This window comes from Sus scrofa, chromosome 12, assembly GCF_000003025.6.
Source record: "Sus scrofa isolate TJ Tabasco breed Duroc chromosome 12, Sscrofa11.1, whole genome shotgun sequence".
Taxonomy (NCBI): Eukaryota; Metazoa; Chordata; class Mammalia; order Artiodactyla; family Suidae; genus Sus; species Sus scrofa.
The window spans coordinates 23,482,420-23,507,515 of NC_010454.4; the positions used below are offsets into that span (position 1 = coordinate 23,482,420).

Here is a 25,096-nt window from a genome sequence, read left to right on the forward strand (position 1 = left end):
CATCGGAGCTGCAGCAGCAGGCCTACGCTACAGCCGCAGCAATGCAGGATCCGAGCCATGTCTGTGACTGATACCACAGCTCATGGCAATGCCAGATACTTAACTCATTGAGCGAGGCCAAGGATCGAACCCACGTTCTCATGGATCCTAGTCAGGTTCGTTACCACTGAGCCACGACAGGAACTCCCTGATTTACTTCTTTGCTACTGAAACTTAAACTTCAGTTTTCACATGGGTAAAAAGGTGGAAAGCATGCCTACCTCTTGGGCTGGTTGGAAGGATTAAATGTGCCCATAGTAGATGCTTAATATACACAGTGTCTAGGTGTGCCTTCTACCAGCCTTTCCTAGAAAATCTCTCCAAATGCGCCCCCTACTCCGACCTTGGCCCTTTTAATCCAGCAGGTATCTAGCAGCTCTGCAGTGTTCATATCTTGCTTTGGTCTCCCCTCCCCCAATCAGGAGATGAACCCTTGCCAGCAAACTGGAGAAGGCCATGGTCAGGGTGGCTTGGGGCTGAAAGAACACTCACTCACCCCTGTATCCCTGCCTCTCCCACGGTGGCCCCTCCCCATCCCCAGCCACAGGTTCTTTCTGAATCGTGGCCCCTAAAAGCCTCTTGGGCACCTGCAGGGCGCACGCCAAGCTTCTTAGCTGGGGCTTCACCATGTACAGCCCCTTCTCCAGCGTTAGTTCAGTCCCGCCCAGTCTCTCTTGTTGCCCTTCCTGCTCAGCCCTCCGTGCCATCCCACCCCCACCCCTTGCACACTGGCTGCAGCACCCCTCAGCCACACCCCTTGGCTGGAAAACTCATTCCCCCTTTTCTCCACCTAGCAAAGTCCTGCTGTCCTTTCAAGGGCCACCTCAAACATCAATCACCTCTCCCATGAGGCTTTTCAGACCCATTCCCCTGCAGGAAATGGCTAACCCCTCCCGTCTATCGGAGGACACTGCTCATGGTGGCGGTGGGATTGTGTCCACAGGTGACAGCTGTTCTGCTCTCGCTCCCCTGGGAAGAGGGCAGACAGGGCTGGACTCTCATCCTATCCTGTCCAGGCTGCTGAATACTTGCCCAGTGTCCTCCAGGGCCCCATGTGCTTTTTCCCAGCCCCCATGTGGGCTCTGAGCCCCAGAGGTAGCAGGTGTATCTCTCATCCCTTTCATCCGGCATCTGACTCCACCCTGCTTGGCTGTGTGCAAAGCTGTATTGTACAGATGGGGGTGTTGAAAATATCCGTGACATATTCCAAACTGGCCTACTTTCCTATCACGAGAGAGTCTGAGACTGAGACCGGCGAGGACGAGCGAGATGAGAGTTTGGGACCTGTTCCCACCTGCGTCTTCCTCCCTCAGCACAGTTGTTAGACAGGAGAGGGATTTACAGCCTCTCTCAGCCTTCTCTGCCCTGTTTTGGAGCTGTGTGGTTGGGGTGTCTGTGCAGAGGGAGGTATGGGGGTGATGGGCCCTGGGGTGGGGGAGTCCGTGGAGGAATCAAGGCCTTGGTCCTATCTTGGGAATCTTCCAGCCCAGGAGGCAGGGCAGTAGAGGCCATCTCATTGGCCTTGGGAATGAAGGCTTGGGTTCAAGTCCCAGTTCACCTGTGGAGCCTTGGGCAAGGTTCTTAACTTCTCATCAGCAGAATGGGGCATTCCTGTCATGGCTCAGCAGGTTAAGATCCAGACAGTGTCTGTGAGGATGCGAGTTCGATCCCTGACTCAGCGGGTTAAGGATCCGGCGTTGCTGCAACCTGTGGTAGAGGTTGCCCATGAAGCTCGTATCCAGCATTGCTGTGGCTGTGGTGTAGGCCGGCAGCTGCAGCTCCAATTGGACCCCTAGCCTGGGAACTTCCATGTGCCGCAGGTGCAGTGGTAAAAAGAAAAAAAAAAATCAGCAGAATCCTCACTCGTGCTCCTCAAAGCCTTGATTAAGGGATTGCTTTGAAGACTGTAAAGGGCCCTGCCTTATTCATCCACTTCTCAGCCTTCTCTCCTTGACTAGGCTGTGCCGTCCCAGGGTGGCTTAAGTGGTTACCTGCTCCCACCTTCTGTCTCCCAGCAGGCCTGACAAGGTCTCCACCCTTAATCCTGGCTTAATGATCTCTGACGAAGGAGGCCCTCGCGGTCCTTGCCTGGTGCCAGGACTGTGCATTGGGCGGGAAGTTCACCCTAGGAGCTAACTTCAGTCTCTCTTGTTGACAAGGGATTTCGCGTATGTTCTCTGACTTGACACACGAGGTGATCATTCTTTTAATCTTTCCCTTTTCAGACAAGACATCCCCTCCTTCTCTCGGTTTCTCAAGATGGGCAGGATCCTTGGGGCAATTTTCGAACTCTGAGAAGCTGGACTTTTTCCTTTTTACAGGTTCCTTGCTCAATTTTGGATTCTTCCAGGTGGGGGTGGGGGCAGGGGTTGTGTATGTCTCTGCCTCTGTTTTCCCAGCTGGCACGTCGCAGGAGAAATAAGTGCCCACATTAGGAAAAATTGGTTGCTATGGTGCCATTAATCACGGCAAAACCAGAAATCATGGTTCACATTAAAAACCTGGTTACACACATACCCCTTATCTAGCTATTCTACTTCTAGGAATTTACTTGACAAATACATTCACATTGGGAAAAATAAACTAACTAACAGGCTATCTCTTGCACCACGCGATGGGGCACCTTTCTACGTGCTGGTGCAGAACAGTCTCTAGTTGAGTGTGTGTCATATGCTGCCATTTGGCTCAGAGGATGCAAAGAAAATGCTTAGGAAAACACGGGCAAGCCATGAAAGACTAAAGAATCTGGGATTAGTGCTTGCTTCTGGACTGGACCCGGGTACCTGGGAATGGAGGCAGTGGTGGGGAAACTGTCTGTGACCTACACTGCAGCTCAGGGCAATGCCAGATCCTTAACCCACTGGGCGAGGCCAGGGATCAAACCTGCAACCTCAAGGTTACTAGTCGGATTCATTTCCGCTGCGCCACAGCAGGAACTCTGGCCCTAGTCTTACACCCGTGGTTATTCCTGAGAAAGACTGACCCTGGGTAAAGAGGGTGAAGCCAGGGTTGAATGGGGCAGGGATTGGTATAGAGGCCTAGATCCTGCCTTGTGAAGATGCTCGAAGCTCCCCCAGCAGGGAAGATGAGGACATGGATGAGCAGTCCCAGCCAGGCCCAGGAGAATCAGGACCAGAGAATTCCCAGAATCCACAAGCACAGATGCTCAGAGGCTAGAGAAGACAGAGGGGACCAAGAGGGCGAAAGCTCTGCCCCGGGAGGAGCAGACAGATGGTCACAAATAAAGCTAAGTGGGTGTTAAGAAAACCCAGGGGAGACAGAATGTCACTCAATCGGGTTTGTGTTCATGTGTGTGAGGCGGGCAGCGGTGGAGGTGGGGAAGGCTTTTTTAAGGAAGCGGAATTTGAGCTGAGGCTGGAAGTGGGTGTCAGGTGTCCACAGGTGCAGAAGAAGGAAAGGTGGGGAACCGTATGGGCAACAACCCGGAGTGTGAAGGGAAGACACAGGGTGTGTCTGTGGGGTGTGTGCGTGTGCATGTGCATGTGTGCATTGATGCTGGATGGAGCCAGAGAGAAGGCTGGAAAGATTGGGGATAGGGCCATGGAGGGCATCACATGCCAGCCTTAGAAATGAACTGAGTGGCAGAGTTCCCCTCATGGCTCAGTGGTTAACGAATCCAACTAGGAACTATGAGGTTGCGGGTTTGATCCCTGGCCTTGCTCAGTGGGTTAAGGATCTGGCGTTGCCATGAGCTGTGGTGTAGGTCGAAGGTGCGGCTCGGATCCCAGATTGCTGTGGCTGTGGTATAGGCCGGTGGGTACGGCTCCGATGAGACCCCTAGCCTGGGAACCTCCATATGCCACGGGAGTGGCCCTAGAAAAGGCAGAAAGACAAAAAAGAAAAAAAGAAAAAGAAATTATCTGAGTGGGGTGTTGCTGTCGTGGCTCTCTGCTAAAGAACCTGACATATCCATGAGGATTCGGGTTCGATCCCTGGCCTTGCTCAGTGGGTTAAGTATCTGGTATTGCTGTGAGCTGTGGTGTAGGTCACAGACTCGGCTCAGATCTAGCATGGCTGTGGCTGTGGCTGTGGCTGTGGCCGGCAGCTACAGCTCTGATTTGACCTCTAGCCTGGGAACTTCCATATGCCTAGGGTGTGGCCCTAAGAAGACAAAAAAAAAAAAAAAAAAGAAAGAAATTAACTGAGTGGGTCTGGCATTCTCCCCTGAGGTAAAGAGATCCTCAAGACAGTGCTTCTCAAACTCTGTGATGAACTTTTTTTTAAATTTCCAATTGATTGTGAACCCATGTTATTATTATTATTATTATTTTTTGGGGGGTCTTTTTGGGACTGCACCTATGGCATATGGAAGTTCCCAGGCTAGGGTTCAAATCAGAGCTGTAGCTGCTGGCCTACACCACAGCCACAGCAACTTGTGATCCGAGCTGTGCCTGCAACCTACACCACAGCTCACAGCAGCGCCAGATCCTTAACCCCCTGAGCGAGGCCAGGGATCGAACCCGAGTCCTCATGGATACTAGTTGGGTTGGTTAACCACTGAGCCACGAGGGAACTCCAGAACCCATGTTATTTTTATACGACACAGCAAAAATGACCATGCTCTAGGGTGTGTGGCAATGTCAAATCACTAAAAGCTTTTCCGAAGATTACTCTTCTCTCCACTCATCTTGTGGACCGCAATTGCGTAGCTCTGCCCTAGGGGTCTCTGGATGGGCTGAAGAAGTCATGTCACCCCACCGATTTCTCGTGGCTGGGCATGTATGTTCACGTGTCCAGGGATGGGTGCAAACCTTCTGTCTGGACCTCAAAGTATTTAAGGTCCCCAGGGGACACAATCTTCTGCTGCAGGGAGTGGCCACTGAAGGTCTTCCTCTCCCCACCCCCCCACCCAGGCCACTGCGGGTGGAATCAGAGCTGCAACTGCAGGCCTAGGCCGCAGGCACAGCCTTGCCAGATCTGAGCTGAGCTATTTCTGCAACCCTCCGCCTCAGCTTGTGGCAATGCTGAATCCTTCACCCACTGAGTGAGGCCAGGGATCGAACCTGCATCCTAATGGAAAGTGGTCAGGTTCTTAACCCACTGAGCCATAGCAGGATGTCTCATTGAAGGTCTTTGAGTGGAAGGATCTAGTGGGGCTTTAGATGAGGGGGTGAGGGGGTGGGAGGTGTGGGAGAGTGGGGGGTTTGGGGGTGGAGTGTGGGTAGGGGGGTGGGGATGGAAGAAGGGTGGTGGTGGGAGCAGCAAATGTGCCTGATTGCTTCATCCAGAAAACCCTCCCTTCCCCCTCTGTACCAGAGGAGCGAGCCCAGGGTCTAGCACAGGGGGAAAAGGCTGGGGCGTGTGTGTGTGTGTGTGTGTGTGTGTGTGTGTGTGTGTGTGTGTGAGAGAGAGAGAGAGAGAGATTCCAGAGAGCAGGGGGCCCACTTGGGGGGTGATTAAAATAATCCGAGGGAAAGAAAACCAGAGGGCTTTTTAAAGCTCTGTTTGGAGCAAGATGATGAGGGAGGGGTGGGCCTGCCGCTGGGGCAGATGGCACGATGTTAGCTGAAGACGGGGAGCTGAGCTCCTCAGTGCTTGATCAGGCGTCTGCTGCCTTCTCGGGAAGCAGGAACCTGAAAGGGAGGCTCCCTCGGGATGGGAGCCAGGCAGAGCAGGAGGCAGTCGGCATGGAGTCGGGGTAGAGCAAACAGCATCCTGGGGTCCTGTGCGCATCTTCCAAGGGTTCAGAGTAGATGCCTGGTGTCCCAAAGCATCAGGAAAGGCTGGGACTCACGTGGGCATCAGCTCCTGTTTCCAAAGAAGGTAGGCTCTGAAATCTACAGATGGGTCTCCTTGATAAATTCCCTGGAAAACTCTGACTTCATTACTCTTTTTTTTTTTTTTTTTTTAGGTGAAATTCACATTCCATGAAATCAACCATTATAAAGTGAACAACTCAGCGGCATTTAGTGCATTCACTGTGCTGTGCAACCACCACCTCTCTCCAGTCCCCAAACATTTTCACCATCCCCAAAGGAAACACCATATCCATTAAGCCATTGCTCCCCATGTCTCCCTCCCCCCAGGCAAATCTCTATGGATTTACCGATTCTGAATATTTCATATAAATGGAAACGTATGTGACCTTTTGTGTCTGGCTTCTTTCACTTAGCATAATGTTGAGGTTTATTCATGTTGAAGCCTGTATTGGTACTTCGCTCCTTTTTATGGATGAATAGTATTCCACTGTATGACTATATCATAAATTGTTTATCTGTTCATCCACGGAAGGAAATTTGGGCTGTGGGGGAATATGGTAATTCTATCGTAAATTTTTTTTTTTTTTTTTTTTTTTGTCCACCTCACGGCATATGGAGTTCCTGGGCTAGGGCTCAGATTTGAGCTGCCGTCACGACCTAAGCTGCAGCTGAAGTGACGCCAGATCCTTAACCCATAGGGCTGAGCTGGGATTGAACCTGTGTCCCAGCGCTCCCAAGATGCAACCGATCCTATTGTACCACGGCGGGGAATCCGATGTTTAATTTTTTTTTTTTTTTTAGGAATTGCAATACTGTTTCCTGGAGCTACTGAACCATTTTACATTCTCCTCAGCAATACATGAGAGTTCCAACCGCTTTCATTATGGAACATGTGATGGCTGTGACCTTGGAAGGCAAGGAGATGGTTACCAGGTGCTAGCACAGGTAAAATAGGTGCCCACCATAGGCTCCCAAGACTGGCTGGCAACCTGGGAAGGCTGCTGGCTGGAGTGGGGGGAGGATAGTATCTTCCCTTTCTTTCCCAAGCAAGTGGATCAGATGGTGAAATCTAGCAGCTCAAAGCCAAGGTGGGTGTGGTCCTGCAGGAGCTGGGCTTGTGGTCCACCTGGACCCCAGCGGCTCACATGATGTCCTCTCAAGGGTAGATACAGACTGCTGCTTTCCTTTCCCTACTCTCATCCCTCTCTTCATCTTTCTTTCTTTTTTTTTTTTGTTTTTTGCTTTTTAGGGCCGCACTCAAGGCATGTAGAAGTTCCCAGGCTAGGGGTTGAATGGGAGCTACAGCTGCCAGCCTACATCAAAGCCACAGCAATGCAGGATCCAAGCCATGTCTGTGACCGACACCACAGCTCATGGCAACGCCAGATCCTTAACCCACTGAGCGAGGCCAGGGATCAAACCTGCAACCTCATGGTTCCTAGTCGGATTCGTTTCCACTGCACCACAATGGGAACTCCTCTTTCTTTTCTTTCTATGCCCCCGTGAGTGAGGAGGAAGGAGGGAGGTGGGGAGCTGAGTGTAGGTTCCCGGACTCTAACCACAAGGCTGTCTCCCCACTTCGGCATCATCCCAAAATGAGGTTAGGGTGCTGGGAACCTCCTTCGCCTTTATTACCAACTTCCCACTGACTTCTGCAGCACCCAGCATGGTGCATGCAGCTGGGAGGCAGGAGAGCCATCCTGCAAAAATCAAGGCTGGAGAAAGGAGGAGTCACCAGAGGCACTTATGGTGGCGGGAACTGGCCTTGGTGGTGGTTTAAAGAAAGGAGAGGTCATCAATCCGTGTCACAAAGGCCTCCTGGATACTCCCAATGTGACTTGCCAGTGGAGCTGCACTAGCAGGCGAAGCCCTAAGCTGGGAAAGTGAGAAGGCGGTGCCTACCTCACTGGTTCTCAAAATGTGGTTCCCACTCAGCAGCAGTGGCGGCAGCAGCAGCGCTTGGGAACTTGGTAGAAATGCAAATTCTCGGGCCCCTTCTCAAACTTATCTGAAACTTTGAGGGTGGGGCCCAGCAACTCCTGGTTTTGGTTTTGGTTTTTGGCTGTGCGGCTGCTTGATGAGGGATCTCAGTTCCCAGACCAGGGATGGATCCCCGGCTGCAGCCAGGAAAGCGAGAATCCTAACCACGAGATCAGGAGGGAACTCCCAACCTCTGTTTTAACAAGGCCTCCGGGCGATTCTAATTCTTGCCTTAGTTTAGGAAACACAGCCCTGGAGTTCCCGTCGTGGCTCAGTGGTGTCTATAGCTCTGATTCGATCCCTAGCCTGGGAACCTCCTCATGCCGAAGGAGCGGCCCAAGAAATGGCGAAAAGACAAAAAGACAAAAAGAAATACAGCCCTGGCCATCATCAAAAAGTCTAGAAACAATAAATGCTGGGAGTTCCCGTCGCAGCGCAGCAGAAATGAATCCCACTAGGAACCATAATGTTGCAGGTTCAATCCCTGGCCTCACTCTGTGGGTTAAGGATCTGGTGTTGCTGTGGCTCTGGTGTAGGCCAGTGGCTACAGCTCCGATTCGACCCCTTGCCTGGGAACCTCCATATGCTGTGAGTGCAGCCCTAGAAAAGACAAAAAAAAAAAAAAAAAAGAAAGAAAGAAAGAAAGAAAAGACTCATGTACCCCAATGTTCATTGCAGCACTATCTACAATAGCCAAGGCATGGAAGCAACTTAAATGTCCATTGACAGAGACATGGATAAAGAAAATGTGGTACATATATACAATGGAATATTACTCAGCCATAGAAAGGAAAGAAATAATGGCATTTGCAGCAACATGGATGGACCTAGAAATTATCGTGCTAAGTGAAGTTAGTCAGACAGTGAGACACCAACATCATATGCTATCACTTATATGTGGAATCTAAAAAAAGGATACAATGAACTCATTTGCAGAGCAGAAACTGACTCACATTTTCGAAAACTTACGGTTACCAAAGGGGACAGGTTGGGGGAGGAGGGATGGGCTGGGGGTTTGGGATGGAAATGTAGAATTAGGTTGGTGGAACAATTATAAATATAATAAAATTCATTGAGTTTAAACAAACAAACAAAACCCACAGCCTTGCCCTGAGGGGGAGCCCTAGTTAATGTCAGGGACCCTGTGAGCCCAGTACTTTTTTTTTAGGGCTGCACCTACGGCATAAAGAAGTTTCCGGGCTGGGGTGGGATCAGAGCTGCAGAGGACTCTGCCACAGCCACAGCCACACTGGATCTTGAACTCACCGAGTGAGGCCAGGGATCAAACCCACATACTCATGGAAGCTATGTCAGGTTCTTAACCTGCTGAGCCACAACGGGAACTCCATGCTCCCAGTCTTATGGGAGAGACAGGACCCTTGCTTGCTATCTGACAGCAAAGTCAGAGCCTTGTGCTCAGAAAATTCCCAAGCCGAGGGGAACCTCTAGGCTTAGAGCACGGTTCCTCCCTGCTGGAAGCACCAGAATGTGTTTCTTTGGAGGGGACTGGCTACAGTTAGGACTCCAGAGAACCCCCCCCCCCCTTTTTCTCTCCACTCTTCAGAAAGTGGGTTTGAAGTGCTAATGAGGAGATCAATTATTGAGCTTCATTAGCATCCATTACAATAACAAGCAAGGGACCACAGAGAATGAACGGAGAAGGGTCTTTGGAGACACACTGCCGTTTACTCCTCTCCTCTAGGTTGGGAGGGGGCCGGGAGAGTGAGGAATGCCGGAGGAGAGGTTTCGGGGGTCTGGGAGGCTAGGCTCTGGTCCAAAGCCTGCAGGTTTGGAGCCAAGGGAAGCAGCCTCCACTTCCTCAGCTCCCAGGACCAAACCAGCCTCGGATGCCGGGGTCACAGCCCCTGGTCACTCTCTCCCGGAACAGGGCTCTTCACAGCCCCCTTCCTGCCTCTGGGTGGAGTCTGGATGGTGCAAATGGGGCTCACGAAATTCGCTAGTGAGACAGTCACCCTCCCGACAGGGTGCTTTCTCGAGGGTCTGGGGTGGGGGACTCCAAGGTGGCAGAGTGAGCAGTCTGGGGTGTCCCAGTTGTCATTTTCACATCCCCCTCTCCCCTGTGCCTTTTTCCCTGGAGGCCTGTGTGCCCCCTTGGCTCACCGCAGACCCCATCTCCCTCTTCCTGCCCAGTCATTTGTCCAAATGCAACCCTGGTTCTGAGCACACCTTGGGGAAGGAGAAGAGAGGCTGGGAATTCTCACCTCCCGGGTGTTCCCTCCTAACCTGGTTCCCGCAGGCTCACAGGAACAGCCACGGAGGCTGGGTGAAGTGAGAAGGTCAAGGCGGGTAGTTACAATTTGCTGTTGCAATCCCTTCAACAAGCCAGCGGGCCCCTCCCAACCTAGCCCAATGCCAGGGATGCAGGGGAGGAAGGCCAGAGGGAAGTTACCTGTTGAGGGATGAGAGTAGGGGCGGGGTGGCACCTGAGGCATCTCAGGTGGAGGCAGCTGGCACATGGCTTGTGCCTGGGCACCATGCCAGCTTCCAGGAGAAATTCTGGTCTCTCAGCTGGAGAAATAATACCTGCGTTCGCTCGCCCTGATCAGAGGAAATGGCTTCCTCAGCCTTCTCCCTCCATCAAGAATCTTTGCTTTTGAGATTGGATGGGGGAGCGCACCTATCTTCCCGGGGACGGGGGGTGGGGGGTGGGCAGAGCATTGAGTGGGGTCATTGAACATCATGGGTGTCCAGCCATCCACCCTCACCTCAATTTGGATCTCAGGGGTCTTTGTTCCCGTTCAGGAGCTCTGTCCCTTCTCACCCTTCCCTGGAAACCATGGAGGCTGCTGTCCTGGGGAGGAGGGGTCAAATGAGCTCCCGGCTATGAAGCTGATCAGAAATGTTTAGACTCTGTCTTTAACAAACGAGTTACACAAATAAAAACTATTATCTGAACCTGATTTAAGCTCCTCTCTGTGGAGGGGGGTCACCTTAGGGTGGGGACAGATGGATGCATTGTCCTGCTGACAGATTTGGAATTATTCCCACTTTCCCGGGCTAATTCACAGAGTCTCCCCTCCCCCAAGTCCCCAAGCCAGTGGCTTCTTGGCATCTAGTGTAAAGGGCAGAAAAACCTCCATGTGACAGGACAAGCACCTTTCCAATCGTCATCCGGCGATAACGGCTAGTTCCTTAACCTTATTTATGTCATTAAATAACCATATGCCTTTCTTTCTTTCTTTTTTTTTTTTTTTTTTTTTTTGCCTTTTCTAGGGCTGCACTCTCGGCATATGGAGGTTCCCAGGCTAGGAGTTGAATCAGAGCTGTAGCCGCCGGCCTATGCCAGAGCCACAGCAGCGCGGGATCCGAGCCGCATCTGCAACCTACACCACAGCTCACGGCAACGCTGGATCCTTAACGTACTGAGCGAGGCCAGGGATCGAACCCGCAACCTCATGGTTCCTAGTCGGATTTGTTAACCACTGAGCCACAATGGGAACTCCTAAATAACCATATGTCTTAACCCATGGCCATGTCCCTGAGCCCAGCTCTCTTCTTTTCCTTTATGGTCATGAGATATGTGTCAGGTGTTAGTCCCACTTCTGGCAGCCCACAGCCTTAAGAGATGGTGGTAGTGATAGAAAAGAGGCTGGGATTTGGAGTTGGGCAAGTCTGGGTTTGAATTTCACCTTTGCTCTTCTTCGATTGGGCAAGTGGTTATGCTTTTCTGAGTCTTGACGCCTTTTGGTCTGAAACGGAGCTGAAAATGGCACTTCCACAGGGTGGCCGAGAGGGTTAAATGAGAGACTGTGGTTAAAGCACCTGCTGATTCCCTCCCTCTTAGGTGGGCACGATGTAGGGAAAGGAGGAGACTTTGCCTCATGAGGGGAGCTGAAGGGGAGGCAAAGGGCAGAGTCCTGTGTGGTTGGGGGGGGGGCCTGGATGGAAGAGCAGCACCGTGAGTCTGCAGCCACTGGGCTCTGAGAGGCTTAGGAGGGAGGTGTCCCTGCAGCAGAGAAGCCACCCTCCTCTTGCCGACCCCTTTCCTCCACAGAGCCTCTGCCTCCCATGCCCATCCTGGGCAAGCAGCCAGGCAGGGAACTGGACGGGAGCCCACAGCACGCTCAGAGGCCAAAAGATGGGCACCGTCCAGTTGGCAGAGGGAGAGGCAGCTGGCCCAGGAGGGGAGAAGTCAGGGTGCCGACTGCTGGGGTCGTGTGCCCAGACGGTGTGTCCGGGACGTGGCTCTTGGCTGCCCTCCTGAGCTGTCGGGCTGGAGCTGGGAACGGCCCCTCCTCCTCCTCCCCTGGCTGGGCCACCTAAGTTACTGCAACTGGAGATTAATCTCTAAGGGGTATCTGGGACTTACCCCTAGCCAGGCATGTGGCTGGTGCAGGGCAGGCCCGGGGGTGGGAAGGAAAGCCGGAGAGCCTAGAATAAGGTTGCATCTGAGTAGACTAGGAAGTGGGGAAACCGGTTTGTCATTTGGGCCACTTGGGGTGGGGTCTCCTCTCCTGCCTCTCTGCCTGTCTGCCACTCCGCCTGGTGGCTTACAGCGAAGAGATGTCCTGAGCCCCTTTCTTGCTCATCTATGCTGGCTTTGGGAATGCCGGGAATAGATAAAAGGGGCAGGGGGCTCAGCCCACCTTCTCCTCCCCAAGTGAAGCTTGGGAGAGAAGGGACAGGACAGAGAACCGGAGAGAGAAAGGGAGCCAGGAACCCGGACGGGAGGAGGGGTCAGAGTCACTTGGAGAAGTCTCTGGAGACCACAGGTAGGCCACGGTGGGACAGGGAGGGGGTGGGACGGAGCTGGCGCTCTGTAGGCTTCGGTAAGGTGTCAATGGTGTCACCAAGAGAGGTGTGAGAAAGGGTAGGAGCTGGAGCGCCCTCCTTTGGGGTCCTTCTTGACCAATGGGCAGACTCCCCTCACTCTCAGCATGTACCCCTGCAGTTCTAGCAGACGCCTGCAGGAGGGGCCCTCCCCGAAGCTGGGGGCAAGGAGACAGTCCAGCAGGGGGCGCCGGGTGCGGGGGACGACTGGATCCCCTCGGGAGAGCCGCGTTTACCCAACGGGTGACGGGGGTGGGGGTGTCCCGGCAAGAGGCAGAGGAGGGTCCAGACTCTCCCGGCACAGGACGGCTGTGGCTTTCGGAAGTCACCTTGGCTGAAGAGTAGTGCCCTGGTCCCTCCCGGCCCCATCCCTTCCCGAATGCTTCTCCATCCCAAGGCGCGCCAGGGCTTGGAGAGCGAGAAGTTCTCGCACCCTCGGGGTGCACCCCCTTCCACCGAGGCCGGTCCCCGGCTTTAGGCATTTGTCTCTATCCAGGCTGGAGGATTGCTTGGGATGGGAGAGGCAGGTGCAGCGGGGAAGGGAACGTAAGCGCACCCCGCACCCTGGGCCCGGCAGCGCACCGCCGGATCCCGCCATGCAGCTGGAGGGCGCGAGGCGCCCGGCTCCTCCTCTCCCCGCTCCTCGCCACCCCTGCGGCCCTTTGTACGCTCCGGCCACACGCGCGTGCCCGCGCCGCGCGCGCTCCCGCCTGCAGCGACACACCCGCGCCGGCCCGCGCGCGCGCGCACACACGCACACACACACACACACACACACACTCTCTCTCTCTCGCACACTCGGTGACACGCCCGCGCGCGCGCGCACCCACACGCCCGGCCGCCGGCGCCCTCCCAGCTGGTCCACCCCGGCGGGGCCCGCGCCCCCGGCCCGCCCGCCTGGCACCGCGCCCCCCCCGCGGGGCTGGGGCCCAGCGAGGAGCCAGCGAGGCGGCGAGAGGGCGAGCGTCAGGCAGGCCGGCCAGGGGCCCCCGCCCCCGCGCCCCCGCCCGATGGGGAACGCTCCGTCCCAAGGCATGTCCCTGTCTCTCTCCTCCCTAATGTGCCTCCATGCTTAAGTGGAAGGTATTTCTGTTTTCTTTGTGTGTTTTCCCCTCGGCCGGGGGCGGGGGTGGCGGCCGGGCCGGGGAGGCGGCGGCCGGTGGGGCGAGGGATGCTCCGGGCGCAGGTGTATGGGGGGCAGGGGACCGCAGCGCGCCGGGCTTGGGAGAAGGACCCGGGAGAGAGAAGTGTTAGGACCAGAGAGGGGGTCAGGCATTGGCGAGGCCGGAGACCGGGTGGGGAGGGCCTCGTAAGGCCGGGGAAGGGGGCTCGAGGGGTCAAAATTTAAAAGGGTTTGAATGGAACGGAAAGGGAGGGAGAGAAGAGGAAGGGGGATGGATGGAGAGGAGAGTGGGGGAGGGGAGTGGTCCATCCGAGGTGGAGGAAGAGGAGGATGCAGGGGGAGGCGAAGGAGATGGAGAAGTGGTGGGAGCATCAAAGGCCTCTCCTTCCCCCAGGTCCCATAATGGGGTACACGCCCTTGGATGGTGGCGGTAAGCGCTTGGATTTTAGCCCTCCAGGGAAGGAAGAGGATGAGTGTATTTTGGGGTTGGCTGTGTTGCCAGGATACAAGCCTGTATTCCCTGCCCCCCTCCCCCTCGCCCCAGTCACCTCGAGGCCCTAGCCCTGGAGACCTCGGAGCCTAGGCAGCAGTTGCAGAAACTGGGGACCCGCTCCCCGCTCGGCTGGCGTGTAGGGAGGGGCCACAAGAGGGAGGGGCTTGGGGAGGGGCTATTTGATCTTAAGCCCTCCCCTCGCAGAGGCCAGAGGGCAGAGGAGGGCGCCCCCAGCTGGGGAGAGCATCTAGGGAGAGAGGAGGTAGGGACTGCTGGAGGCTGAGCGGCAGAGGGCGGGGCCGGGGAAGGGACGCGCTCTGGCCCCCCCCTCCCCTCCCACGCACCCCCTTGCTACGTCAGAACCTCCCGGGCCAGCTCCGAGTCCTGTCGGTGGGGGCAGCAGGATGCTGGTGGAAGCAGAGGGGGCCGGCCGGGTGCCTCCGCAGCTCGGCTGGCAGGGCCTGGCGGGGCGTGTACGGCTGCTAGTGCAAGCCCCCCCGCCCCACCCCTCCCCATGCAGCCCTGGCAGTGCCTCCGGCGCTTTGCCCTGGCCTGGTGGGAGAGGACAGCGGAGGGCAGCTCCCGATCTCCCAGGGAGGAGGCTGGACCGAGGGACCCCGGGGGCCGAGGGGAGCCAGGTGAGCAAGAACAGGGAGTGGGTGCGAGGAGATCCTGGACTGTCAGTCCCTCTCCCCAAATACTAGGGAACCAGGAGGTCTTACAACCCCCAACTTTAAGGGAAGTGGGTTCCCGGCTGCAGCCTTTCAGGAGATGTTGAAGCTACTGCTGTTTTGCTGGGGGAGGGGGGCAGATGAGGGCTGGGGGTGGTGGCGGCGGGCAGATGGCCAGACTTCCATGCTTACGGGTCTGAATTTTCCTTGGTGCTGGATTTGAGCACTTTGGGGTCGAAGAGAATTGCTTCTTTGCAACTCTGGATATCCTGGTCTGGGTGACCTTGAGCCAACTGCTTTGCTGTCTAATTCGGTGCCTCAGTTTCTCTCATTCCCTTTCCTGTCCCTCTTGCTGGTCTTAAAGAATTGATGATGCATTTGATGGAAACTGTCACTGTAAAGAGGTGAGGTTCTGTCATCACTGGTGGCAGCTGTGATGGTGGTAGTTTCTGGCGTGGTTGTGCGTGTGTACGTATGTGGGGGGCAGTTATGATTTACGTGTGAGGTCTTTGGCTGGTTCTAGTTGCTGTTGGGGCCACTGTGGGCAAGTGTCAGGGCCCAGCCTTCAGACAGGAAGGAGGGCTCCGGGCAAGCTGGGAGTTGTGGGGGCAGAGACGTAGCTGGTGGCCTAGTGCAGAAGCAAGGGATGGGGTAAGGGCTCTGGACCTAAGGGGAGGGGGCTCCAAGCATGAGATTCCCCCCTCCACCCAGACTGCCTGGCACCCCGGCACCATTGGCAGCCAGTGCAAAGGCTTTGCCCTGGCTTCCTGCCACCCCGCCTTGGGGACAAGAGGGTCTTTGTCCAGTGCCCCCCCACCCCACCCCCCACCAGCCCTGCTCCTTCCGTCCTTACCGTGATGGCCGGCTCTCTGTGATGACCCTCAGGGCTAGGATGGAAATGCAGGTCCCCTATGTGCTCTGGAGATCTGGAAGAAGCAACTGTGGTCCTCAGTGCTAAGTGGAGACGGGGAGCTCTTCTAGGGGAAGGGCCCCTGGGAATAAGCCATGAGGAGGCTTGGCTCCACCATATGTACTTTTCGCTCGCCTCCCTGCCTAATGCGGTGTGGCGATGGGCGGGTCTGGGGTCTTCATGACCCGATTCCTGCTGGGAATCCAGGGTTCCGGGTTTCTGAAATATGCATAGGATTTAGAGTGGGGTGCTGGGGTGCAGAGCCTCAGATGATCTCTCTCTGTTTCTCTCTGGCCGGGGACCCACCCTGGAAGAAATGTTTAATTAGAACCATTGATTCTGTCTTTGGCTGTGGGCATCGATCTCACCGGTGTGGTCAGAGCTGGGGGGGGGAGGGTGGCACGGCTGCCGTCTGCCCAGTGCCAGCCTTGGCTTTCGCTGACAAAACCCAAGCTTAGGAGGGAGGGGGCTGGGCTCTTTGAAGTACCAGGTCTGTTTTAGCCCCATCTCCACCCTAGGTTAGGTCTCGGGGAAAGAAAGGAGATGAGGTCGAGGTTGAGGATTTGAACCAAGGGAGCTGTGTTTGGGGTTCGAGGATCATGCCGGATGGTGGACCTGGGGCTTGGGAATGGAAGGGCAGCTTGGTTGGGAGGGAGTCAGGATGCTGTTGAGGGGGGCCAGCTGAGCGTTCAGGGGAAGGAGCTGGGGCCTGCCATAAAAGCTTCTCTTTCGAGGAATCCCAAGCACTTATCTCCTCCAAGCCCTGGCAAGGCGATCCGATTTCTTCCTTCGTTTGCGTCTTCGAGGCCCAGAGAGGGCCAGAGACTGCCTCAGAGGCCCAGTGGGCCCGAGTCTGGCCTTCGAGCCTGGCTGCTCGACCCGGTGGCCCCTGCCTAGGCACGGGGAACTGAGGGTGAGGCTCCCTGAAGCCTCTGATCTGGTCTCTGGGTTTGGTGGGAGATGGGGGACAGGTCGTGCCCCCCAAGCCCCGGCTGCCTGTCGTGGGTGGGCCAGTGCAGGTGCAGGCTTCAATGAGCCACTCAGATGCTCTTTGAAGAATCCCTTGTTGGCTTCCTAGGGCCCATTCGAGCAAAGATAATAAAAATCTGGCCGTCAGCGGGTTTGAGGGCTACATTCGCTTCCCCTTCTTTCATTCCCAGCTCTGAAAAGCGGAGATGAAGGCTTTGGATTTGGCTGGGAAGCAGCGCTTGCCCGCCCCGAGGGAGGGAGGGAAGGAGCGCGGGAGGGAGGCAGAAGAGAGAGGACCGGTTTCCTGGCAGCAGGGGGGTTCGCTGGGGACGTGGGCAGAGGGGCAGGGGCATGGTCCCCGACCCCTGCCAGACAGCCTCGGGCCTCGACGGGACTCCTCTGTCCCACGCCCAGGCTCCAGCCTGGTCCTTCAGTTCTGGAGGCTGGGAGCCCCCCTTCTGCTCCACTGCTCCCACATTCCCCCCCTCTGCCCCTCAGACCCCCCAGTCTCTTGCCCTGGTGTCCCATGTCCCTGCCCTCCATCTCTCCAGCTCTGCCCTTCCTGCTCTCTCTCCCTCTTTGTCTCTGGCCCTCTGCTCCTCAGTCTCCCCTTTTCTCTCCATCTGCCCCCTCCCGTCTGTCTGTCTTCTTGCCCCAGCATCTGTCCTGCTTTCTAGGACTGTCTAGAAGGTTGAGAAGCCAAGTTGGTGGGGGTGAGGGCCGGGTAGGGGAGCCGCAGCCACGGCAGGGAGGGGCCTGAGTGGACTATTACGGTCTGTCAGGCGATGTAGTTATCAGAGTCCAGGCGGAAGGGGGCTGCTGAGCACTTAGACATGTGTGTGTAGTCAGGCGCCATCCCCCACCCCACACGCAGCGGGCACCTTGCCCTGACATTGGGCTTCAGATGCTCAAGTTCCCCAGCCGCCTTCTACTGCTTGGCTGCAGAAACCAATGCCTCTGGCCTCTGGCCCCCTCCTTGCCTCTGGGCACCCACTGCCCCAGGCATCATCACCACCCTTGCCCGCTGTTTCCCTCCCACCCGCTACCCAGGCTCAGAGGGGGAAGGGAGGGGTCCGGGGGAACCCTGGTAGGGCCCCATGACCCCCTCAGGATCTTGGAAGCCCCCCATGTGAAAGACAAGGCCATCATGGAAAGAGCACCGGACGGAGTAAAGAGACCTCGTTAGGATCCTTCCTCAGAGCCCAAATGTCCCAGTGACCTTGAGCAAGTCCCTTCCTGGCGAGGGCCTCTGTCCTCACCTGTGAAATGAGGGGGCATGGGCTGGCTCATCTCCAAAGGCCTCTTCTGACATTCCACCGATGTTGTGTCTCTCTTCTGGATGATTTGCATATGCTTTGCATATATTAATGGTGCCTGCTTGAAGGGGGAGGGTGCCGCCCACAGGGACCAGAGTCCCACCCACCATTCCGACTCCCCTTGCCCATTGGCCCGGGCTCTCTCTGCGGGAATCTCCCAGAGGGGTGGAAGCTGAGGCCTGAGCCTTCCCTGGGGAGGTGGGTCTGGCTCCTGTGTTCCAGCCATGCTGGAGGCAGGAGGGTCCCCTCGTGGAGCGGACCCTGACTCTCATCACTCCCGCTCCCAAAAGTCCAGACAAGGAAGCCAAGTAGATGTGAATTCGCTGCAGTCGTCTGTGGCTACCATGGGATATGTGAAGCCCCACCGAGCCTGGCGGAGGGGTTTGGAGGTCTCCTTTCTCCATTCGCAGGGCCTGAGCACCCCCTAGATGTCAGGCCCCTGGGCTCTGGGTATGTGTGGGCTGAACTTGAACCTGATGGATCGGTCCCTGAGAGAGAACTAGAGCCTCGCATCTTGGGCCCTGCCTGGTCAGTGCACCACACGTGAGGCCGCATGCTCCCTGCCAGGGTCACAGGGAGGGAGAAGTTGCTGCCCTGAGTTCTGCCCCCATGTCTGTCAGCCCCGCCTGATGTCACAGGGACAGCCCCAGGGCCTCCTCCTCTGCCACCGTACCTGGCACAGGCCAGTGCCCTGTATCCCAGCCCTCAAACTACCTCGCTTCCTTTCACCCCCATAACGCCCATCACATAGGGCAAGACTCGGGTAAAGATTGGCAGCCTGGAGAAGATAAGGTGGGCCACTGAGTAAGGTGAACATTTCTGAAAACAGAGGCTAAAATCCTTGCTATCACCAAAGAGGACCAGGCCAGAGGAAATGCAGCAAGAGGGATCAAGGTTAGACTTAAGGAGGAACTGACTCAAGGGGCAGATTAATTTCTGGCCATGCAATTGTTGTAAAGCTTAAATGACGTACTAGATGAAAATGTCCTGACATGTAATCAACATTCAATAAATGATCTGAAGGAGGGAACAGATGGCTCTGAACCCAGGGAAGACCCTCTCCTAACCATGAGAGTCAGGACTTTGCAGGGGATGAGGAGTCGGAAGGACAATTCCCAGAAGAGCTGTTTCTCCCACACTCAGGCTGCTGCTTCCCCACCCCAGCCCTCCTGCACCACGCCTGCACTGGGCGCAGGGCCCAGCCACCCTGGGACACCCTGCCTTTGTCCTCTCTGCCGCAGGTGGGCAAACAGAAGGGTTTGGGGGCCGAGAATCCTGTTCTTCTCCCCTTCCCCCTGTCTATGCACAGGACAGCTTGAGAGAAAACGGTCCCAGCCTGCAGGGAATCGAGGTCAGATAGGAATCAAGGTTAGACAGGAAGGAAACCTCCCAGTGCCCGAAGGGGGGCCGCTCCACGGTGGGCTTTTTACATCTTTAACCTCAATGGTGTGTCAGCTAGTGTTGTCCTGAGGGGCAGGGGACCGGCTGACACGACCTTTAAGATGACCTAGAGAGGAGTTCCTGTCGTGGCTCAGTGGTTAACAGACCCAACTAGGAACCTTGAGGATGCGGGTTGGATCCAGGGCCTTGCTCAGTGGGTTAAGGATCAGGCACTGCCGTGAGCTATGGTGTAGGTCGCAGATGCTGCTCAGATCCCGCATTGCTGTGGCTGTGGCTGTAGCCCCGCTTAGACCCCTAGCCTGGGAACCTCCACATGCCAAGGGTGCTGTCCTAAAAAGACAAAACAAAACAAAAACAAAAAAAAAAGGACATGACCTAGGGAGCTTGGTAGATCCAGTTTAATCTCTGGTGGCTGTGCTGGTTGGCACAGTGCAGTGGGCTCTTGATGGAGAGGAGTTCAGAGCTACCAGGGAAGAGCAGGGGACAGGGAGGTTGGTCTTTGAGCCCCCACGGCAGAGAGGTCAGGAGCAGTGTAGAGAGCAAGCACTGGGCTGGTGTCACGTTGCCTGCTTCCCCTACTGCTGTGTGACTGTGGCCAAGTTAATTGCCCTCTCTGGTCTTCTGTGTCCTTGGTCTGAGTAGAGAATCTCTAAGGTCCCTTTCAGCCGTCACAGGTTCTACCCACCTCCTCTGTCCTGAGCTGATACATGCCTTGCCACAAAGAGGGAGGAAAGAATACTTCCCAGCTCCATTCAAACCAGGATGAATGGAGATTTGGCCCAAGAGAATATTGGTGCTTACCTGTGCCTGCCCGCCCCTGACAAACAGTCCCTCCTGCTCCAAAGGCACACTTTGCCTAAATCTGTCCTCTCAGCCCAGAGGATGGGTAAAGGAGTGTCTCTAGGATTCAGCTACTGTCAATTTTCTTCCCACTCCAGAAAGAAAAGGCTTTGCCACACTCCGTTCCAGCCAGGGACTGTATGCCAGTCCATATTTTCTCCTGTGGAAGCGCTTTCTTCCAGCTGGTGGCTCTTCTCCCCCACAACCTCTTCCTGGTTCTCTGTAGCCTCAGCCACCTGGCCCAGTTGCCTGCAGATCCCGGAATGGATTTGCATTAAGATTGGGGAGGAGGAGTTCCCGTCGTGGCGCAGTGGTTAACGAATCCGACTAGGAACCATGAGGTTGCGGGTTCGGTCCCTGCCCTTGTTCAGTGGGTTAACAATCCGGCGTCGCCGTGAGCTGTGGTGTAGGTTGCAGACGCGGCTCGGATCCCACATTGCTGTGGCTCTGGCGTAGGCCAGCAGCTGCAGCTCCGATAGGACCCCTAGCCTGGGAACCTCCATATGCCGAGGGAGCAGCCCAGGAAATAGCAAAAAAAAAAAAAAAAAAAGATTGGGGAGGAGGAGTTCCCATCGTGGCTCCGTGGTTAACGGACCCAAGTAGCATCTATGAGAACACGGGTTTGATCCCTGGCCTTGCTCAGTGGGTTAAGGATCTGGCGTTGCCAGGAGCTGTGGTGTAGGTTGCCGATGTGGCTCAGATCCCACGCTGCTGTGGTTCTGGCGTAGGCCGGCGGCTCCAGCTCTGATTTGAACCCTAGCCTGGGAACCTCCATATGCCACAGGTGTGGCCCTAAAAAAAAGACAAAAAGACAAAAAAAAAAAAAAAAAGCCTGGGGAGGAGTTTGGGTTTTCACCCGCCTGCCTCCCTCACCTCTGCATACATCCTCATCCCAGCACACTGGCTTTTTTTTCACCCTAGCCACAGAACATGCCAGAGACCCCAGACCAAGGAAGCCACAAGGGCCCTGAAGACCCTGAGACCCCCACGAATCGGCCCTTGCTAGAAGTGTCTGTGCAGGGCTTAGAAGGTGGAGGGTGTGTGTGTCCTGTCTTCTCCTTCCACCCCAGGGCGTCTGATAATTGCAGACACAGCGGGCATCTGTGGCGTCACCCCAGGCACCAGCATCTGCCTCATTGGGGAAGAATTAACGATCCCAGCTCATTGGGAAGGCATTCCACGGCTCACTGAAGCCCTTGCAGATACAGCCGGGCCTCTCTGCCTCTCCTAGGCTGTCCCCTGCCTACTCTGCCCCCACCTAGTGGCCATGCTGGGCTTCTGAGTCCCCATTCTTGGCCCAGACTCCTTCTAATTGAAAGTTGGCACTCTGAGGAAAAACCGGGGCTCTTAGGACAGCCGGGGACTCTTGCTTTGCTGCCCCTGACCTTTTAGGCTCTCCCCAGACTGGGTGCTCAGGCGATTTCTGGATGTTAAAACAAGAGACCCTTGTGGGGTTCCCTCGTGGCTCAGGGTTAAGGATCCGGTGTTGTCACAGCTGTGGCTCTGGTTACAGCTGTGACACTGATTCGATCCCTGGCCCGGGAACTTCCACATGCAGAGGCTCGGCCAGGAAAAAAAAAAAAGAGAGAGAGAGAGACCAGCGAGGGCTTCCTGGAGCCTCTTCTGTGATGGAGGTGGGAGAGTAGGAAAGGGGGGCTACAACAGTCACTCAAAGATGAAGCTCAGGAGATCTGGACCCAACAGCTCCCGCCTCTCCCCAGATCCCTGGTCCATTTGCAGCCTAAGGTTAGAATGATCTGCCTCCCACTCCTAGGATGAGGCAAAAAGAGACTGAAGCAAAGGCTTCTCCTCCGCTTACTGTCCTTAAAACATAATTTATGCTGGAGCATGGGATGGAACGAGGTTAGACTTTAGGCAGATCTTCCCAGAGGCACAGAATGGAGACAAAGACTGGAGAGGACGGGTGGGAAGCAGTTCAGCTCAGGACTCGAGGCTCAGGCTCTGGAATCAGACAGCTAGATTTGGGTGGGCTGGCGTCCCAGCCCTGACACTTATTAGCTGTGTGGAGTGGGGCAAGACGCTTCACCTCTCTGAAACTCAGTTTCCTCATCTGTAAATTGGGGCCAACGGTGGTTTCCTCACAGGGCAGGTATCAGGATTAAATGAGGTTATTTATTTATTTATTTGTCTTTTTAGGGCCGCACCTGCGGCATATGGAAGTTCCCAGGCTAGGGGTCGAATCGGAGCTGTAGCTGCCCCCCTACACCACAGCCCCAGCAATGCTGGATCTGAGCCGCATCTGTGGCCTACGCTACAGTTCATGGCAATGCCACATCCTTATCCCACTGAGCGAGGCCAGGGAGCGAACCCGTGTCCTCATGGATGCTAGTGGTGTTTGTTAACCGCTGAGCCACGACGGGAACTCCTAAATGAGGTAATTTAGGCAGAGTTTCTGGCACATCGTGAACTTTAAGTAAATAACATCCTTGTCTTCATCCTCTTCTTCTCTGTCCAGTTGAAGGAATGAATGAAGGAATGAATGGGTGACCACTCTCCCAGGAGGAATGGGCATCCATGAGAAGCCTATTTAGGAGTTCCCATCGTGGCTCAGTGGTTAACGAATCCGACTAGGAACCAGGAGGTTGTGGGTTCCATCCTTGGCCTCGCTCAGTGGGTTAAGGATCCGGCGTTGCCGTGAGCTGTGGTGTAGGTTGCAGGCGTGGCTCAGATCCAGCGTTGCTCTGGCTGTGGTGTAGGCCAGCGGCTACAGCTCCGATTCGACCCCTCGCCTGGGAACCTCCATATGCCACGGCTGTGGCCCTAAGAAAGACAAAAAAAAAAAAAAAAAAAAAAAAAAAAAAGAAGAAGAAGCCTCTTTGGTCTTATCTAGAACCCGGATTCCCATCTCCTCCTGTCTGGACCTGGGCCCTTGGAACTTCAGTGTAAGGCTGGCGGTGAGGAGTCTGGAGTCTTCATGCTCTCACCTTGTGACCCTCTCTCCATCTGCCCCTTCCATGTCCCATCCCCAGCCCCTGGTGCCCTGTCCAGGCAGCCCTCCAGGGCTCGCTGTGTGAGTGAACATTCTTGATTTCTCGCCCCAGCATTCCAACATCTGGGTACAACAGCTGCCTCTCCCCGGGATGCCTGCATCTTGGGTAATCGGTGGGAAAATTGGAACCGTGAGATTGGCAGGGGGCTCTGGGAAGGCTTTGCAGCCAGACGTGACGTGGGTATGGATGGGTCTGAGCCAGCCAAGGGTAGGCTGTGCCTGAGAGGGTGCCCGGGCCAGAGGGCCTCCATGCAGGGAGGGTCTCGATGCTGCAGGCCCGGGATGAAGGGCAGCAGACAGGTGTTGCAGCACGAGGGACACAGAGTAGAGGTAGAAGGACTTCCTGCAGAGGGAAAGGGAGGCAGCAGGAGGGGGGCCCTGCCCTGGCAGTTTGAGGACTGGGTGGGCACGAGGATTGGGTGGGATGGGGGCAGGAGGTACCGGGCTTTGGGCAGTTTGGGCAGGGCTGCCCTTTGCCCGCCCAGCCCCCAACACGGCGAGTTTGTGTGCACGCGTGTTGGCTGTGAAGTGCCTCTGTTGCCTCTGCTTCAGCCAAAGGAGGGGGCCTTCCTCAGGGTTAGGGGGTGAGTGGAGCAGATGTGGGGAGAGGGTCTCGGGCTGGGAGGGGGTTGTCAGCCGAGCAATAATGGCAGGCCCATCTGACTCCGAAGCCACCAACCTTCCAGAGTGGGGCGACCTTGGCTGGGGACGGCAGATGGACCCTCCGAGGTGCTGTCATTTGGGATCTTATGTGGGCTCCCAGGAGAGGGTCTGGCCCCGTTTCTGGCCTGAGTTGTTGGCTGTCTGTCCTAGGGACCCCACTCTGGGGACCCCATGTTTTCGGTGTTGTCCTGCTGTCTGTCCTCCTGTCTGTCTCCCACCAGTGTCTCTGCCCCGTCAGCCCCTGCTCTTCCTCCAACACCCAATCTCTATCCTGTCTGCCCCCCAGCCCTCGGTGACCCCCAAAGGGACAGCTCTTAAGGCTCTGCCTTGCTCTGTCCCTGTCCCTTCGTTGCCCTTGGCCCAAGGCCCCCGGCCCGGGCCCATCCTGCTTTGGGAGCCCCGCCCCGGCCCCTCCTCTGGCTCGGGGCCTTCATTCACGACTTTCCTCCTTTCCTATCCCTCACCCAGGGCTCCAGCGTGCAGCGGGAGGGAAGCCTCCAGGACTCTGTTCCCTCTGTTTAAAGTCTCCAGGTTGGTAAGCCAGGAGGGGGGCCTCTCCCCGCCATCCTGCCTCCCACTGCTCCCTAGCCAGATGCCCCACTCCAGCCTCGAGGGCCGGAAATGGGGGAGGGGGCTGTCCCTGGTGGCCCCAGGCCTTTGCCAGGGGAGGGGGGCAGCAGAGACCTGACTCTGGGGAGGGCACCTTGCCTGGCAGAGAACGTGTGTGTGTGCACGTGTGTGCATGTGAGTTCTGTGTACGTGTGCCAGCACATGTGCATGTACCTGTGTGTGTGCTGGCCGCAAAGCTCTGTGTCTTGGGGTCTGGGGAGAGGGGAGGAGGCAGGAGCCTTCGGCTGAGGAGACTGGCAGCCTGGGGACAGGGGGTCAGGAGCAGGGGGCCCTTCTGATGGGGGACAGCCCGGATTCCAGCGTGGGCCAGAGGGTGGGGGATGGGAGGAGATGGGCCCACTTGGACCTCAGTACAGCTTTGTTTAGTTTATAGGCACTCGTGAACCTGTGATCTCATTCCATGTAGTCAATCATTTGTTCCTTCCTTCCTTCATTCATTCAGTGAAGATTGTTGAACATCTTTCCTGTGCTGGGCACTGGGCTAGGCTCAGAGGCCAGCAGTGACCAAGACGGATAAGGTTCTTTCATTAATTAAGTGGT

General features: G+C 56.0%; 1 protein-coding gene across 11 annotated transcripts in view; it reads left to right on the forward strand.

Annotated features, from left to right (window-relative positions):
- SRCIN1 (SRC kinase signaling inhibitor 1) overlaps positions 12,068-25,096 on the forward strand; it is a 77,074-nt gene continuing 64,045 nt past the window's right edge. For 2 of the 11 annotated variants that reach the window (XM_021067070.1, XM_021067071.1), the window contains exons 1-2: positions 14,501-14,784; positions 24,395-24,457. In XM_021067070.1, the coding sequence (XP_020922729.1) occupies positions 14,661-14,784; positions 24,395-24,457 (187 nt within the window). In that variant the 5' untranslated portion in view covers positions 14,501-14,660. Of the gene's footprint in view, positions 12,473-13,525; positions 13,614-14,500; positions 14,785-24,394; positions 24,458-25,096 lie in introns of those variants that run through there. The other 9 variants (XM_021067074.1, XM_021067075.1, XM_005654016.3 and 6 more) reach the window with 7 other exon arrangements.